The 18,702-nt window shown below is 42.9% G+C and overlaps 1 protein-coding gene across 1 annotated transcript in view; it reads right to left on the reverse strand.

Moving 5' to 3' along the window:
- Positions 1-2,650: 2,650 nt before the first annotated feature.
- Positions 2,651-18,702, reverse strand: part of FAM117B (family with sequence similarity 117 member B) — a 399,159-nt gene continuing 383,107 nt past the window's right edge. Inside the window, exon 8 of the mRNA XM_069226040.1 lies at positions 2,651-5,705. Coding sequence (XP_069082141.1) covers positions 5,390-5,705 — 316 coding nt within the window. The 3' untranslated portion in view covers positions 2,651-5,389. The remainder of the gene's footprint in view (positions 5,706-18,702) is intronic.

The raw sequence follows: 18,702 nt of genomic DNA on the forward strand, positions 1-18,702 counted from the left end.
AGGACCCTCCCTTGTCACAGAGCCCTTGGTACCACTAGTACCTTTTACAAGGGATTTAGCTTTGTGCCAGGGATGTGATAGATGTGGGAACAATGGTACAGTTTAGGGAAAGAACACCTGTGCTTGGACATGGTTAGCAGGATTCCAGCACACTCTGTAAAGTCAGAATCAATATCAGGCAAAAAGTGGGGGATAACCATGCCAAAAGGGGCACTTTTCTACAGAAAGTATGTGGACTTAGTTGAGTGATGGTTGCATTCGGCCGTGTAACAACTGGACACACTTGAAACGCCACTAACACCCACAATGTTTTCACCCGCCCCCCTGGTTTTCAACTATGTTGGCAGCAGAAAAAAAGATATGTAAATGTCTTGAAAGGATATGACAATAAAGCTACACTAACGACAATAAAGAGATTTATAAAGCTGTGCTTAAATCATATTGGGAAATGATCAAAGCAGCTCAATCTGATTTCTTTTTTCTGAAAATGAATGCCAAATCATTGCTTCAACTTAAATCTTGCAATAAGGTTCCACCTTCCTTAGAACTATGTGAACAGATCTCGGATTTCTTAGAGGAGAAAATTGTTAAAATCCAAGGGGAGGTTATTGACATTTGTATGGATGACACCAAACAGGACTTACCTCTCATCTATTCCATGAGAGCCAACTGGTCATTCTCTGACATTAGACGCATTATTCTAGAAGAGTCTAAATAAGCAATTTTTGGCTGTATATCAGGATCTCTCTCAGGCCATTGCCATCCATGTGTGCTAGCTCAAGCGGTAGATTTGACCATTCCAGTTTTGAACACAATATTTACTACAATACAGCTGAGGATCCATGCGTATGGAAGCAAGCTAATGTTGTGCCACTCAAAAAAAAAAGAAAAAAAAGAAAGAGAATCTGCTCACCTATGCACTCTAACCAACTTCAGGCCAATTTCTTTGCTCCTTGAGGCCACAAAAATGCATGAGAAGCTTCTAAATATTAAATTATTTGAATATCTGAAAGAAAGCAGTCTTCTACATTTATCTCAGCTAGATTTCCAGTCCAGATATAATATAGAATCAGCTTTACTGGAAGCATCGAAATCAATCAACATTTCGTTGGATCAGGGTCTGAATGCCACCTGAGTTATTTTAGATCAATCAGCAGAGTTCAACACTATCACACCCTACCCTGCAATGGATGGATTATATTGGCATTGTCATTTCAGTTTTAGAGTGGCTACACTCCTTTCTTTTTGACAAGAGTAACACGTAGTGGTCTCCACCTTTTCATTTGGTTGTACACGCCTCAAGGTAGCTCAAGATATGGGTAAGTATATATGGCCTCCTTGGCAACATTAATCCAATAGTTCGGCATAAATGTTGTCTCTTATACCGAAGATAAGCAGCTTTTTCCCGATTTGGAAATAGTCAGCTTCCTTGCAGGAAATCTTTAAAGCCGGTCTTACTAGCAGCTTTGAGTGGATGAAACAAAGCCACACCCGAGGGTCAACTCCGAAAAAACGTAAACATTGCTTTCAGTAAGTCAAACATGATTTGGTTCAACGACTGGTGGCCGCTGGACTTGCCGTACCCCCCTCTGCTTGCTAGAAATCTGGGTGTCAGATTTGACAAAGATTTGTCCTTCTCATGCCCTCTTTTTACCTCTGCTATTTTTTTTGCTCTTGTTCACCCCCACCTCCCCCTTTTCTCCTAAGAGCCACCTATTTCTAGGCTTCTATCCACCACACTGTATCCCCTCATCTTTCTCTTGCTTCACTAAACATTCCACTGATTTTTCCCTCCCCTCTCTCTCTCACACATCTCACTTCATGCGTGCACTACATCAAAGCCATCCATACACCAGAGAGGGTTGTTTATTGCAATCTGGACCTCCATCCCGCAAACAACTGAGGATAAATGGATTTGGGTAATGCAGCACTATCTGACCTTCTAAACACTCAACTCACCACTGAAAGGCAAGAGCCATGTGGCACAGGGAATAACTCTGCTTCGCTGCACCATCCGCACTTTCTGTTCACAATGTTCTACCATATTCTTTATCAAACGTGGCCATGAACTCACTCCTTAAGTGAGTGGTGGGCTGAGGTGCTGAAAGCAGGTGCAAGAATGTGACTAGACGTCTGAGGAGAGGTGACATGGCTCCCTCCACATGAATGCCCAGCTCCTCTAGAAGGATTCGTAATTAATGGGGCATTGCTGAAGCAGTGGGGCAATGTTTGTTCAATTGCAGACCTCAGAAGCAGAGCTATTCCCTTGCATCCCGACATTTGTGTGAACAGGCCTGACTGCATGGTGTCCACATAGCAGACTGATCCTTTTAAAGATGGTTGCTAAGACATGATCCCCACAGTTCCAACGAGAAACCAAAAACAGGATACGAAGAATGGCACATCTTGTTACTCCTATGTGACTTGAAAACTTCATTAAACTTGCCTGGGTGCTATCTTTTTTTTTATTTTTATTTTTTACTTCTAACGTATTCTGATGGTTTTTCTGTATGTAGATATGTATGAGGCACATGTATAGCACCAAAGGAACTGAATTTCTTTTATACCGCCGACAGCAACAAATACATTTTTGTTTCAAAGAGATTGTGCACTTAAGTAATGCTTTTGTAATGAAAAAAAACAAAAATGCTTAGTTTGAAGGTTTTTATTAACTTAACAGATCACATTTTACCATTTGGTACATGGTGGTGTTTATTAAAAGAACAGACACACTCATCCTTTGGGTAACTGTGTAAAAAGGGACTTACCAAGAGAAAGGAACGGTGCAGATTGGTGTGGAGAACACTGTTCTGGAAATCCATTTATTGCTGTAGCAGCCATTCATTGAAACTGGTCTACCTAAATTCTATCACAAGTGCAGAAAAAATGAAGTGCTGCTAAAATATCAAGCTAAATTACCCGGTTTAAGCTTATGTAATACTGATTGAGGAGTAAACCCATCCCTTAACGGCGTTTTTATAAAGACTTAAGATGTCTCACCTAAAAAGGGGAAAGTTGGTAGTCTGTGCAGCATATCAATCAGTGTAATACTTTCTGTCTTGCTCTTCATGTTGTAGAAAACGATCCTGTTGTAGGATTGTTTTACTGACAGAATAAAATACTATTTTAAAGAAGCCTTGTTCAGGCACAAAGTATAAATGCACAATGTTTATGTGCTGCTCAGGAAAAGTCGGTTTCCTTTTCAGCTTATGCCTTGAAGGACTTTGGTCCCATTCTTAATAACATCTTTATTATCAGGAGACCACTTGTAAACGAAGAGCGTGAGAAAATACAACCACATGCTAAGGTATTTAGTAGCATTTCTTCTCTGTAACAAAAATGAACCATCACTCTAATTACAGGTGTACTGTGAGGGAATATTTAACTTCTTCACCTCAATATAGTTGTAAGGTAAAGGAAGCCTTTCCTGCAACATCTTTGAGGGGTGCTGAACAAGTAGTTGACATTTTAGTCCCTCAATGCACAACTAGCCCAACTCACTTGCACAAGACACCACTGTAGTAAGGCAAAATCATATAGAAATGCAGCCTCATCAAAAGTAATAAGTTATTTTTGGGAACTCTGTTAATTTTTTTAATAAGGCACACGTGCACAGTAAAACAGTCTATTGCGATTTACCTATCCAACACTACTGTTCTGATTTACAAGTGTAGCATACACAGTCAATCATAAGTATTATCTGCACGAGTTCCTAGTTAAGCCATGCACCTCTCAGTTTAGCATTTTTTTTTGTGCAATTAAATGCCCCAAAGATGGTTTTACTGCAGAGAAGGATATTTTTTTCTAAATCATTAAGCTAAATGCATAATAAATGTATGCACCCTTGTAAGATGTCTTTAAAAGGTTGATATTTGTTTCCAAAAGACTTAAGGTTTAGTCGAAACATATATCGTCCTATTATGTGTAAATCCCAGTCCTGGACTTTCAGCTTAGAGAAAGAGTAGTAAGGAATCCAGACTGGCAACAAATAGGCACTAAAGCAACATCCGAAAACATTCCAATTATACAGTACGTGGAAGTAATACGCTTTGCCAACTGTAAAATAATGTAGGGCGATTAAACCAGTGATCCCACCTTCGGGATTCTACTGAATGGCAAGGCAGATCGTTGTAGAGCTCCTCTGATGAAACATCACGTTACGTATTTTTCAATCCATAAGCAAAAACTCGAGGAGTCGTCCTCTTGCTCACTTAGAATTAAAATTTATGATAATTTCCGACTGTGAAAAAGAAGTGGACGTCTAGTAAAGGAAAAATAAATACTTTGGCATGCTAGTGACAATCATCTGATATTGCGTTGTCGCATCAATTAATTGCATGTAAGACTGGAACCGAACTGCACCACAGTGAACAGGTCAGCTGGTGTATTAGGCGGCATGTGAGGGAAATGGACAGTTGCAGCAGAGCTGAGCCCACTCCCGTTTAGGTGCGCCATTCGGGGTGTTTGGGATGGGGTGGGGGATAAAAAACAAAACTTCACTCATTAAACACTTCTTGTGTATATTCTGCATATGCGGAGGGCAGTATATAACGCACTCCAAACAGCAACATGTCGCCGCCTTGTTCAACCAATAGTTAGAGGGATTAGACAAGGTGCATTTTACTTTACAAACGAGTCTTACCGACTAGTGCACTTTGAACAAATCTAGTCATTTTTCCTAGCATTTCATTTTTATGTAATGTTATCAGACGTTACCTAATTACATTTAAAGATATCCAGCAAGTCTTAATGTGATCAAAAAAATGGGTGGAATATATAACAATCCGTTTGGTCCCGGAAGCTGGAAACAGCTTACAAAAAACAAAGCTACAAAATAGTAGTAAAGTAAGCGGTTTCTTACATTCTACCCTGTTGCAAGTCAGAAAAATAGCAAACATTTGGTTTTTATAAAACGATTTTCATAAAAAAAGGATTTTAATGCAGTTTTGCTGCATTTACTGTTTAATACTTTTATCAATCTGTCCCGCTGCAAGCTAGGCTACTTTTAGTTGCTCGGTCTGTACTTTGAAAACTTGAAACTCAAGACGGAACACAAAGAAAATGATCCTTAATGCACTGGTCCAACCGTGGCAAATAATTATCATCATCATTCTCAGTAGTGTTTTAAAGAAACAAAAGACAAGCTTGGCAGACTAAGCTGGAGCTTCATCCTCTCACGATCCCTGTATCTTTTTCATGCTCCTGTAGTCTTCCCGAATCCTCCATATATTTCCAAAATACTAGCGAGGATAGTAAAATGCTACCAATTTAACAGCTTATAAGACCATAGGCAAGCAGAGCAAGTTAGAGCGACATGAACTTTCCAGTCACTTTTCGAATAAAGCTTCCCACTGAGTCTTGAGCGCTTGAAGGCAGATGTCCACATGCTTTAGCCATCCACATCCTCAATGTGTCCTGAAGGCTGAAGCATTGTGTGAGGCTGGAAAATTGTGCTTGTTCCTCGGGATATGCGATCTTGTTCTGTGCTAGCAGAAAGTGAGGCGAGAGCAATGGGCTGCACTAGGGCAGGGGACATGCCAGACACTGACAAGCTGTGGTTGGAGCCCTTAAATGTGAGTTCTTGTGTGGGCAAAAGGGGCTTGAGAATGCTGACAAGGCAGAAAGCAGAGCCACTTTTCGGAATAAAGTTCACTTTATTCTTGTCAGGACAGTAGAAGGGAGGAATTTCATGTAGCGGTTTTGGCCTAGAAAAAGAACACAAAGCAACAACTTAAAAAGCTTCAGGGTAGAAATACATCAAATTCTAAGATATTTACAATGTATGAAGTTGTCAAAAGCACTCTAAGCAGAATACAAAGAAGGAATTTCCTTCCGATAGAGCCTCATGTTTCAATGCTCGAGCGTATATTTGATTAGTTTTCACAATCAAAACAAAAGCAAGCACTTCATGTATAAATATCATAAAGCGAGTGAACCTACAAAAAGTTCAGAGATAAAAATGAGCACATTTTCAGTTCAGTAACTTCTGTTTTTACTGTTGGTGAGAAATTCCACATGACAAGCTGAGCTTGAAAGGAAAATGTTACTTACCCTGAAAGCATCTTTTCGTGGCATGACGTTTCAGATTCACATGCTGTGCATACTTTCATCATCTAGTGTTGGGCTCGGACAAGTACAAATTGTTCTTCTTCAAAAGAAGTCTGCAACTCACAAGACGTACTACGGACTCCACCCATTAGTGGTAATGCGTTTACACGTTGGTTAAATTCTTATATATTGTTTTCCCTGCATGTAGGGCAAGATTGCAAATTGAGCACAGAGAATACGGAAGATATGATTACACAAAGCAGAGATAAGGAAAGAAAAGTAGATATTTGCAACAACCTTAGGTGACTGGGGAAGACAGTGGTACATGCAAATCTACAGCATTACAAGCCGCGAACAGATGTATTTGGTAAAAAATTTCGTTCATATCTAGCTGTAGATACACATGCTGTGCATAGACTGTAAAGCCTCCTAAAAGAGGCTGCTTAGCCTGAGGACCTTTCAGAAGACTGGAAAAGTGTGCATAAGACAGCCTTGTTAACTCTAGCATGATGTCTGGCCAAGACAGTAGTGGGCCGTCATGCCTCTGAGAATAGACATACACTATTCTGGTAGAGTGAGGTAACCAAATTCTAAGCCCTCAGGAGCCAAATCACAAAGCTGAGCTGCTAAGGTTTGGGGTGTCAGAGTGCTGTGGTTTTGTGTGAGAAGACCAGGTCCTGTGGAGTTCAATGGCTGGCGTGCCCAGGCAGGTTGGTGCCATCAAGATGAGCGTGAAGAAAGTCTGCCTCTGACTCTTGACCATGAATGGTAGGAGTGGAAGAGGCAGAAAAGAGTAAATATCCCGGATCAACTCATCCAAAGTGCATTGTCCAGAAACTGTAGGTGTGATAATGTGGCTTTAAAATTTGGGCATTTTCAGTTTTCGGCGGTGGCTAACAGGTCTATCTGTGGGAACTCCCATCAACATGCTGAAAGTAAGTGCATAGGACCTGGAGGTGATGATCCCATTCATGTACTTTGAAATTCATCCTGCTGAGGAAGTTGGCTAGATGTTTGTCCACTCTTGGAATGCAATGAATAAGCAGATGGACTCTGTGATGAATTGCCCACTGCCAGATGTTATGGGTAACATAAAACTGTGGGGAATGTATGGCCCTTGTTTCTGTAAGTAAAACACATCAGCTGTGTTGTCTGTACATATCAGGTCTATTTTGAACGAGAGGATGGGAAGCCCAAAGATCAAGCTGGATGGTCAGCAGCACCAGGTGACTGATGTGAAGAGTTTGCTGGGCAGAGTCCACAGACCCTGAACAGTGAGGTGATTGAGATGCACTCCCAGCCTGAAGTGAGGCATCAGTGCTGATAGTCTCTTGCGGATCTGGGTCCAGGAAGAGCCACCCCGCAAAAGTTTGTCTGTATTTCACCACTGAAGAGAATGATGTCTGCAGCCCCAAACCAACACTAGATCACTTACATGGCCCTCCGCTTGAGACCTCGGGGCAACAAAGCACCCTTGCAACAGGCACATGTGAAGCCTGGCATAAGGAACTATAGTTATGTAGGACACCACCATGCCTAATAGGCGCATCACAGTTCTGTTATCTGCTGATCTAGCTGAAAAAGAGGCAGCATGTTTTGGAAGGCTTGTACTCTGGGTGGGTTGGGGGTAAGCTTATCTCATGTATGCTTCTAGGAATGCCCCAAAAAGAGGGCTGCGCTGAAGGGGTTGAAGGAGGGATTTGGTCAGAGTGATGGTGAAACCAACACTGTGCATGGTGTGTATTGTGGCTTGGGGGGTGCGCCAGACAGAGTTGCTGCATGCTGCTCTTGATCAGCCAGTCGTCTAGGTGAGGGACCATATGGATGAACCTCCTCCTGAGATGAACAGCCACCATGGCCAGGCATTTGGTAAAGACTCTTGGTACAGTGGTAACCCCGGCTGGAAGCACTTTGAATTGATAATGGTATTTACTTAACACAAACCTGTGATATCTCTGATGTGCTGGTTGGATGGGTATGTGAAGGTCACTTCCTTCAGATCCAGGGCAGTCATGAAGCCGTTTTTCTGCAAGAGTTGTAGGACGCTCTGTAGAGTCACCATGTTGAAGTGCTCTGACAGAATGTATTTGTGGAGAGTCCTGAGATCCAGGATGGGCTTGAGGGAGGTGCCCTCCTTTGGGATAAAAAGTAGAGGTAGTATACACTCTTTCCTTGGTGTTGAGACTTGTCCAGGGGGGCTTGTACCTCCTCGTGAAGAATTTCCAGATGGTCTTTGGACAATATGTTGACGAGGGGGAGTTTTGCTGGTGTTTGTGTGAGTTCCAGGCAATACCCCTCCTCTATTATATCAAGAACCCAAATGCCCAAGGTGATTTTTGAACAGCAGGGCAGAAACCCTGCAATTCTTCCTCGAAAGGTGTTGTGTGATCGGTGGAAAGTCAAAGGACATCACGTCTTTGAAGGGGCAGTTCCTTTTGAGACTGCACTGTTTCCTCTTGCTAATGTTGCACTGGTTCCACTCCTGTAGTAACTCTGCGAGGGGGATTGGTGCAGTTGTTTTGCTAAGGTGGAAGTGTTCTGGCGTGGGGGAGGGGGTGGGAGTGGTGGGGGGTGTTGGGGGCAGGTGGTTGTCTTATAATATACCACTGAACTGTGAGCGCTAAAAGCAACCTCAAGTTAACAGTGTTTGTAGGATGCCCATAGCAATGGCTGTATCTGGGTCTTACTTTATTTTCTCTGGCATCTCATTGACCTGAAGACCAAAGAGATGCTGACCATCGAAAGACATTTACTAGATGTTGCTGGACCTTCGGATTAAAACCAGTAACCCGCAGCCAAGCAAGGCCCTGCAAGAGAATGCTAGATTTAATGCCACAAGCGGCTTTACCCGTGGCATCCACACCACAGCAAGTGTTTAAGTGTTGGAGATAACCTTCCCCTCTGCTAATCTTTCTTGCTGTACTTGTCCGGGAGATGCTCCACTAAATCCATCATTTGATCCAAGTGCGAGCAGTCTCATGGGAGAGCAGGCCGATGGAATTGGCAATGCATCAATGAATAGCGGACTGTGCTTCCATCCTCTTGTCCCATGTATCTTCTAACTCTCACAATCAGAAGTGGGTGTATCACCAGTGCCATAGATGTTAGCACACTTACTGGCAGCATGGACAACCAATGAGTTATGGGGTAACTGGCCACAAATGTACGACGGGTCACTAGGGGAGGCTTTATACTTACTATTTACCATAGATGTGATACCTCTCACATTGATGGGCTTCTTGAAAATCCCCATGGCAGGTTTAAGAATCCCTTTGGGCATCAGGAGGTATTGCAGGGATGCTGAGAAGAGGGTTTGTACAAGGAAATCATCCTCTTCTTGCTGCACATAGAGTTCTACATTGTGGAAGGTGGCACCCCTGTGTAGACACTTATGATATATAGTGACATCATCTGGAGGTAAAGGCTTAGCAGGGTACAGGTCTGGGTCTGTGTCTGCAGGGGTTGATTATCATAGTCATCCCAAGGGTCAGGGCCCTGTGCGTCATGAGCAGGTTCATGTGGGGGGGGGGGGGGGGTCCTAGGACTGGCCCCATCCCCTAAGTACGAGGAACCCCGAAGTGAGTGCTGTGGTGGCTCTAAAGGTCAGAAACTAGGTAAGGGGGAGAAGGAGAAAAGGGAGAGAGGGGGAAAGATAAGGAGGGCAGGGAAGAGGTAGCTCTGTCATGTTTCTTAGGCCTTTTGGAAGCAGTGATGACCAGTGGGGTGATGGCCTCCTCGAAAGTCAACTTCCTCTTACAAGGAACAGAGTCCTTTGGCACCTGTGAAGTCTTTGCCAGAATCTGACCTTTGCCTGGCTGGATATGGATCCGCTGCCATCGAGCATGCAGATGTTCCTGCAGCTGCTCAAGGATTGTCTGACTGAAGTGTTTGGAAGCTGCAGAGGAAGAGGGTCTCTATGGTTCTGAAGATGGTCACCTGCCAGAGGGCACCGAGCTTGATCTTGCCTTTGAACGCTTCGGAACGGTGTGTATCAGCGCCAAACTTGCCCTCAGCTCTTATGCAAACTTCCTTGGTTTTGAAATCTTCAGCTTCACCCCTTTCGAGTCAGATGGTGGGCAACAGTGCATCTTAAGATCCAGCACTGAGGCTCTGTGCTTCGAGGAGAACCTCAGCACATAGTGTGGAACAGGGGCTGGATCCAACTCAGAATTGCAGTGTCTGCCATGGCCAGAAGGCACTGGTGCTCCAGAGGACTCCTGGGCAGCACAGGAGCTCGGGGTTGGTCCTCCTAGGTGGTGAGTACAGGGAGCATCAGTACTCACTGAGGTCCTTTGGTGTCAGGCCCGCGGAGGCTGTTTGGACTCGACGTTCACCTCAGAGTTGACACTTTCCGGAGAGAACACTGGCTCTAATTCCGATTCCTAGAGCAACCACTTCTTCAATATCCGACTCCTCAAGCTCTCCAAAGATATCCAGAGTGTCTTCCACCTCCTGTCTATGTGCCATGGCAGCTGAAGCGGGAGGACAAGTACATTGGTTTCAAAGAGTCTTTCTGTAACGGAATGCAAGACACGCCAAACAGGAGTCCTCTCAGTGGTCATGAAACAGACTGCAGACTTCGTGAAGGTTAGAACTTTGGTACTTGGCAAGTACGGCAGAATCTAAATTAAGTCCTTTCCATCACTGGGACATTCTTAACAGACGGTGGGAGTTGAGAGTTATGTAACCAAGACAGAGTAGAATGTAAGGCGATGTTTGAAAACAGACTAGAAGCAGAATTGTTAAGTAGAAACAGATGAGGGGACTGATCTGAGGGCATGGCATTAAACCGGATCTCACAATGACACGACTGAACCAGACAGCAGAGAAAAAACAAATGAAGCTGATGCCCATGCGCAATTACACCAATAGGTCGAGTCACTAAGCCCCATGACTCAAAAAGACTTCCTTAGAAGAAAAACAAGTTGTTCATGTCTGAGCCCAACACTAGATGGTGGAAGTATGCACTGCCTCTGTACCTAAGGCAACCCACAAACATATACTTACATTTTATTAGTTAAGTGAACCAGGGATTGCCACCTCTCTAAAGTGTACAGATCATGCCCCCTTGTAACTCTTCTTAAGTCTTGAATAAAGATAGTTCTATTAAAAACTTGGAAGAGCAAGCAGCGAGAAATTGTGAAACCGTAAGGTTTTGGAAGCCATAACATACAGTGCATGGTAAGCACTACAGTGTTATTTTTGTTTACCCCAGTCACTGTCTCCTTCACTGTCCCAACTCCTGGGTATAGATTACCAACCATAAAAAAATTAGGAGGTGGTCACTACAGGCAAATATCTGAATACCATACTTCTAAAAAGGAGTATGTTACTTACAGCTAAGTTGGTGTTTGCTGTTAAACATGCTTACATTTAGTGTGTATATGTGTCACCATCTAATACCTGCCCGGGAGGAGCAGGGTACATGTGAATCTGCAGCACTATATGCTATTAATACAAGCTTAGAGGGTAAGTAACATACTCCATTCGCAGCATGTGTTGGCTGCAAATACTATAAAACAGTACTCCTCTTGCTGTGGCATTAGGCATCAAAGGGTGTATTTGTCAGAAATAATGTGGATAGAACTGTTTGCCCCACTAGAGCTTGCTCTCTGGCTTGTACATCCACATAATAGTGATTGGTAAAAGTGTGTGGGTTTTATCCATGCTGCGGCTTTTCAAATGTCTGTTAGCTGGATATTTCCTAAGAAAGCCACTGATGTTAATTTTTTCCTTGTGGAATAAGCCTTTGGCTTGTTGGTAGTGTGTTTTGCTTTGATGTACCAAATTTGTATACATTTAACTATCCATCTAGTGATTCACGCTTTTGAGATAGGCTTACCTTTCCTTGGGTTTGAAAAATATACAAATAGTTGTGTTTTTTTAAAATGTTTTTGTTCTTTCTACATTGTATATAAGGATGTGTTTAACAGCTGGTGTATGCAACACCCTTTCTGCAACTGTTTCTGGTTTTGGAAAGAAAACCAGTAAATCCAATGTATGATATAAGTGGAAAGGTAATATAAATTCTGGCAGAAACTTCGGGTGTGTGCACAGGGAAACCGTGTCTTGGAATACTTGGAAATAAGGTTTCTCAATAGTTAGTGAATGTATTTCGCTCACTCTTCTTAGTGATGTTATTGCAACAAGGAAAGCCACTTTCCATGTTAAGAATTGTAGTTCGAATTTATGCATAGGTTCAAATGGTACAGATATTAACTCAGTCAAAAAAATGTTTAAGTTCCAGGATGGCACAAGAGGTGTACGTGATGGAATGACTTGAGTCGCTCCATGAATGCTTTTATGACAGGTATGCAAAAAAGCAGTTGTTGCTTTCTGCTTTGTAATTATGGAGCAATTGCGCCTAAATGCAGCTTTATAGACCTGTATGCCAAATGTGATTTTTGAACATGAAACAAGTAACACAGCAGTTATGGTTCAGCTGGTGACTAAGGATTTATGTTGCTTGTAGCACAAGGGTGAACACAGCGTTCCATTTTGCTGTATAACACACTTGTGGTTGGTCGTCGGGCTTACTTTAGAAAGTCCATATGTTCTGGAGGTAGTTATAGGTATCAAAATTCTACAACCTCTGGAGCCAGATTGAGCTGTTGAACACTGGGATGCCTCACGCTACCCCTGCTGTGAATGAGAAGATCTGGAATGTTCAGAAGTTACTTGTGATGTATTAGGGAGAGCTCCTGCAATGTTGTGTACCATGGTTATCGTGCCCATCTTGGAGGTATGGGTATTATTTTTAGTGATGTTTACCTGAGTTTCCAGACTACATAGGGAATGAGTAGGAGAGGTGGAAAAGCATAAGCAAATATAGGTTCTATCGCTGCTTTTTGTAATAATGTTTTTAGTTCTTCCTTCAACAGGTGTAGATGTTATGGATTTAGGATGTGTTTTCTTAGTGGTATATTTGGAGGTTGTTTGAGCTCTAGACAAAATTGCTGAGTGATGATGTCTAACACTCACTGGTCTGATGCCACGTCTGTCCACAACTGATTGAAGTGTTGTAGCCTCACCCTGACAGGTGATGTGTGGTCGGGGGAAATGGCTGGGGAGTCACTGCTTGGTGGAGGAGGCTCCCTTTTGTGGGCGTTTCTTTACCTCTACCTTGTGATTTATATCCACCTCGGTAATAGCCTTTTCCTGATTGCTGGTGGTACTGCTGTTGCCGTTGGTAGCTTTGGGCTCTGGTGTGGTACTCTGAGGCCCCTCTCCCTTGATAGTGCCAAAGGGTTGTTGCTTTTGCGTAGTGATCAGCAAGGCTTCCACTGACTTGGTTCTTTCTGTATCCTTTATCTTTTCTAGTTGTGTGTCAACCTCTGGGTCAAAAAGATGTTCACCTTCAAAAAGAAAGTTCAAAATGTGCTCTTGCACTTCTGGTTTGAACCCAGATTTGCAAAGCCAGACATGTCTACGGAGCATTATTCATGAATTACTGCCTTGTGCTGTGGTGTCTGTACTATCTAATGTACATCTGATGGTTGCGTTTGACATCGGTCTCTCTTCCGTAACTAGATCTCCCACTTTTTCCTATGTTGATCAGGGAGATGTTGTTGTAAGGCCTCCATATCATCCCTTGTGGCCCTTTTATAGCGTGACAATAGGCCCACAGAATTAGCAATCTGCCAGTGACTGGCAAGTTCTGTACTCACCCTTTTCTCTGCTGCATCAATACGTTTACTCTCATTGTTAGGAGGTGGAGCTTCCCTGGTGCCTGGCGATGCAGTTCTATCAAGCTGTAGTGACAACTAGGGAGTCTGCAGTAGGGTATTCCCTGACAGGGTCTGATGGAGAAGACCTGTATTTGCGTTCTATCCTTGGTGTGAGTATCCTGGATTTGACAGAAGCTTTAAAAATGTACTTGGATACTTTAAAAATAGAACTTACTGTCCATAGATATTGTACTGTACGTTCAGTTTTTCAAAGCATTTACTAAGAAATTGGTTTCTTCTTCTGTGGTCTGCATGGGTAGTTCATGGTATTCCACAGTCCTTTGTATGACACTATAGTATGAGGTGGTGCCATCAGGTGGAGAAGCTTTTGTTGGGATTAGCGGCTCTATGTCTGTGTCCGGAAGGACCACATCATAGTCATTCCATGGGTCTGGGCTGAGGAGGGTAACTGAGAAATACTGCTCAAGCTCAGGAGCTATCCCCTCTTTCGTCTTCCTGAGTAGGTGAGGGTAATCTTGTTTGTGGGGGATAGAGGTTGATGTAAAGGCATTGAGCTGTGGTCCAATGTTCAGAAGCCATTCTTTTAGGTAGTGGCTGTGGCACATCCAATTGTTAACCTTTTCTTTTGGATGGCTGCTTAAGGTGCTTTTCCGGCATGTACTTCAGTAAGCTTTCAAAAACATTGCCTTCCTCCTCTTTTAAGACTTGTTTTTACGATACCTTTGCCTGCTTCTCTGGTTCTGTTGTTGTGGCTGAGAAAGGCACTTGTCTTTGTCGTGGTGGGAGCCAGCGTTTTCTCCGATGTCGAAGAGTGACCATGTTCCTTTTGTTTCTTCGAAGCCAATGATTGTTTGGATTTCGAATGACACTGCGCAAGCATTTTTTCAGATACAAGTGCTTCTGCGGTGTTGAAGCCGGGTGAGGATCTTTCGTTGGCGCAGATGAGTGGCTCAAAGACGATGGCTTTTTCAGCACCAATGTAGACCTGGTGTCTGCTGCCTCATTGTCTGTATACCTGGTCTTCTTGACTGGGACTGAGAACCTGCTCGGCTTATCTCTGCTCTTAAGCGCATTCTTAATGACGATTAGAGCCTGTGGCGCACTGCAGCGTTGAGGGGGAGGGCTATGTAAAATTTTCATCAATCAGGGTCATTCAATTGTGCTCCTGACCCTTGCAGTTGTCTTCATTCTAGGACCTGACACAAGTACTGCAGTCTGGTGCGTAGCTTCCTCACCCTGCACACCTGACTTCTCCCACACTCGACTCATTAGAGGAGACCGTGCGGGATGAGAATGATGCACCCCCTGAGCGGGTGTGATGTCGAAGTCCAACTTACCCTCGCTGTGGGCATCTTCTTAAGATAACTCTGCCTCTGTTGCCATCTTCATGGTGTGAGTTCGTCTGATCGTGTCTGCTTCTCAGTGTTTTTTTGTTTTTGAAAACGTTACACGTGGTGCAGTCTTGCTTCCTGTGCTACGGCGATAGACACAGATTGCAGACGTCATGGTGTCAGAGTAGGCGTATCATCTCAACTAGTGTGGAAGACGAATAAATGTGAAGTTGGCTGCAACTGAGTATATCCTACATGGTTCCAACTGCCGCAGGAGCTGTGTTTGTTTTCGCTGTCAAAGCCGCTCGGGCGTTCAAACCTTCAGAGCTACAACTCAGTCCATCCTAGCCTGACGTCAGGAATAAAAATTAAACAAAAGAGCGGTTGAACATGCACAATGCCTTGAGGAGAAGATACGATGCACAACGTCGACCATAAAGACTTCCTCGAGGAGCACACATTGTAAAGTCTGGGCCCAACACTAGATGGCAGGAGTGTGCATACATGGGTATCTGCAGCCAACATATGCTACAAATATATGGTGCCAATACAAAATTGAAAAGAAAAGAAAGATTTTGGACACTAATGTTTTGTCAAAATAGCAAAACAGTAAAAGAAAAATCAATAATATTGGAATTTGTATTTGTATAAATGCTTCTTATAGACAACCAATAAAACTGCAACCAGTTTAGATGCAGACTAAATTGCCTTCAATGTATAAAGAATTGTTTAAACAGATAGATGAGACAGGTTTTGCAAAATGTTCCCTTCATCGGGGTTTTAAATACAAACAGAAACTTGTTGACTCTTGTAACAATACTAACTTCCGAATATGGTGTGTTAAAATGACTCAAATACCATTGCCAATTTTAAATATATAGTGCCTCATCACTCCAAAAATGTACCTACCCGTTATCATGAAACTGAGAAACATGAGAATTAAAGAACAATCTACTTACCTTTGGTAACGCCTTATCTGATAGAAACAAAGACTAGCCGCTGTAGGTCATCCACTCTTTTTGACTGAGCTACATGCTTCTTCTCACCCCTGGCTATCTCATAGCTGGTCTACTACTTCTTAGTTGATTGGTTGTTTTTTTGCGAGACTTGGGAGGGATGTGTTTGTAGCTCCCCTTCTGGGGTGATATTGCTTTGGTATCTATTTCTCAGATACGGAACCTGCAGCTAGTTGTCCCTATCAGATATGACATTATTTCACTATAAAATTTTCTCCATAACTCCAACATAGTATAAACTTATCATGGAGCCGATTCAGAGCATATACTAGGTACACAATGCAAAATCATATTATATAAATCATATAAAGATATAAGTTATTAGAATCAGCTGATAAACATAATTGTGTGTCCATATTTGGACAGGGACGACAATGGCATTTCAAATAATGTTACATAATCATATTATGAGAAGACAATGTGAAACATGATATTAAAAAAAACAACAAAAAAAACAAATTGCAGTAATAAATATATTTCCCAAGGGTAGACAGGACTATAATCAGAACTACTTTGTCTAAAAACTGAAAAGCTAAATACAAGGAAGAAACTTACCTCCATTTTCAGATTAACGATTACCCGTAAATGATCAAGCATTAAACAGACTAGTGTTAAGAAATGCAAAATCGTCACTCAGCTACAGTAAAGAAATACGCATAGAATAGAAAACAAACAAGTCCTTTCAGAAGGATCTCCTTCAATAAGTAATTTGTGTATTACGTGTAACGTCAATTCTCCAGCGAGAGTATCATTCATAGAGCAACAGGCTTGAATCAGTTTCTCAGGCTGGGAATCCCTGGTAATTTTAAATAGCAGTAAGTGGTGTCAATAGGGCCATAGGCCTCAACAAAACCTTTTGTTTTGTAACACATCAATCTCAGTTCCAAGCTCGCCTACTCCCTGTACAGACCACCACAGCTCAGGATTTGTAGCTCAAGTATGAAAGATACTTATGACAGAAATGAGCCTTGGACCTGGGAGGCGGGAGGGTTGCATGAATATGCGAAAGATGCTAGCACTGGAGATCTGGAGGTACAGGTAACTAATTTCTTCTCCAGCACTAGTTCTTTTACATATTCTCTCTCAAGCTTGAATAAGATTAGCAAGCAGTACATAACATTGGGATAAAGCAGGAAACAGGCTCATGTTATTGAAACAGGCTGTAACTGCTTGTTCTGCTCCAGAGTTAGCTGCTGCATTCAAATATAGGTGGCAATGCTTGTTGAAGGTATCCCTGCTTTTCTACATGGCTGCATGGCAAATGTCCTACAAAGACACTTTAGCATAGAGTTCAGCTGTCCTGGTCAAGCTTCTGGCAGTGTGTGTCCGTGCTTTACTCTGGAGAGAAGACTTAACTTTACTATGGCACTCACTATTACAGAAAGTGACCTAGGAAGGCAGCCAACTGCCTCTTCCTGGATGGTTGAATGAGACAAATTATTGATCCAGGAATGCATGTCCTGAGGTCTCTCCATGTAGAACCTGATGCACCTGCATACATTAAACAGGATTTCTCCACAGCTGTAGATTAAAGAGGGAAGTCCGACCACAGGATAACAGGTTTATTCAAGAGAAAACCCGAAAGGCCTTTTGGCATAAAGTATGGATTGGTCCACAGGATTACCTTACCTGTAGTGAAACCAATACATTTTTCCTTTATGATGGGCCCATGAACGTTTCTGCCTCTCCTACCTGAAGTGAGAGCAAACAGAAGCGCGTTTTTCTGTGAAATAAACTTTGAATGTGCACTGTGAATAGGTTAGAAAGGTGGAAGCATGAGCTGTCACAACTCAGAGCCCCTACCCCGAACCAGAACAGGAAGAAGCCTCACCTGAGGCAAGGCCCTAAAACACCCTTTCATAAAGTGTACATTATAATTCTCTGTGAGAATAAGGATAAGAAAGTCCTCCGGATCTGGAAATTGCAGCCAAGTGCAACTTGACTGCTGCATGCTTGAGAGCACCTGTGGCTAGCTCAAGCAAGTATAGTAATACTTGACAGGGGTGGCATGGAGATTGCAGTATGACCCTTTTCTTTCACCACATGCAGAATCTTTCCCCCTTTGCTTTGTAGGTATTCGTTATGAATGGCTCACTTGTCTATGCTAATGTGCCTCTGCAGTTTGAAGGGACATCCAGATGGGTGTTCTCTGTGTGTTCAGGAACCATACAGTCTAACTCAGTGTCTACAGGTCAAGGTTGATTATCTCGGTCTTTGGAGAGGCACCTGGGATGATTCATCAACCGGACTGGAGGGTACACTACTCAGGAGGTTGCTGTAACAAAACTGATAAAGCCATGCCAGGGCATTCAGGATCAGGAACAGCGATCTGCTTTCATCTTCCTCAGTACCCTGAGAACAGGGGCACACTGCAGCAGGACTTAAGTAAACACATTTGACCAGGTCAGCAAAAATGCAATTGCTTTTGGAATTTGGATGATTGAACCTACTGGCATAATACCAACATTTCTTGCTCTCCAAGGTGACTCTCAATTATTGGCTGGCTAAACTTTAGAAAGATCTTACCAGGTCCTCATGGTATTCCTACTAGTGTCAATTCGAGAGTACATAGCTCACTGCATCTGCCTTTTTGTTGTGGCAGCCTGGAAGATGTTCCAC

This window comes from Pleurodeles waltl, chromosome 3_1 (genome assembly GCF_031143425.1).
Source record: "Pleurodeles waltl isolate 20211129_DDA chromosome 3_1, aPleWal1.hap1.20221129, whole genome shotgun sequence".
Classification (NCBI taxonomy): domain Eukaryota; kingdom Metazoa; phylum Chordata; class Amphibia; order Caudata; family Salamandridae; genus Pleurodeles; species Pleurodeles waltl.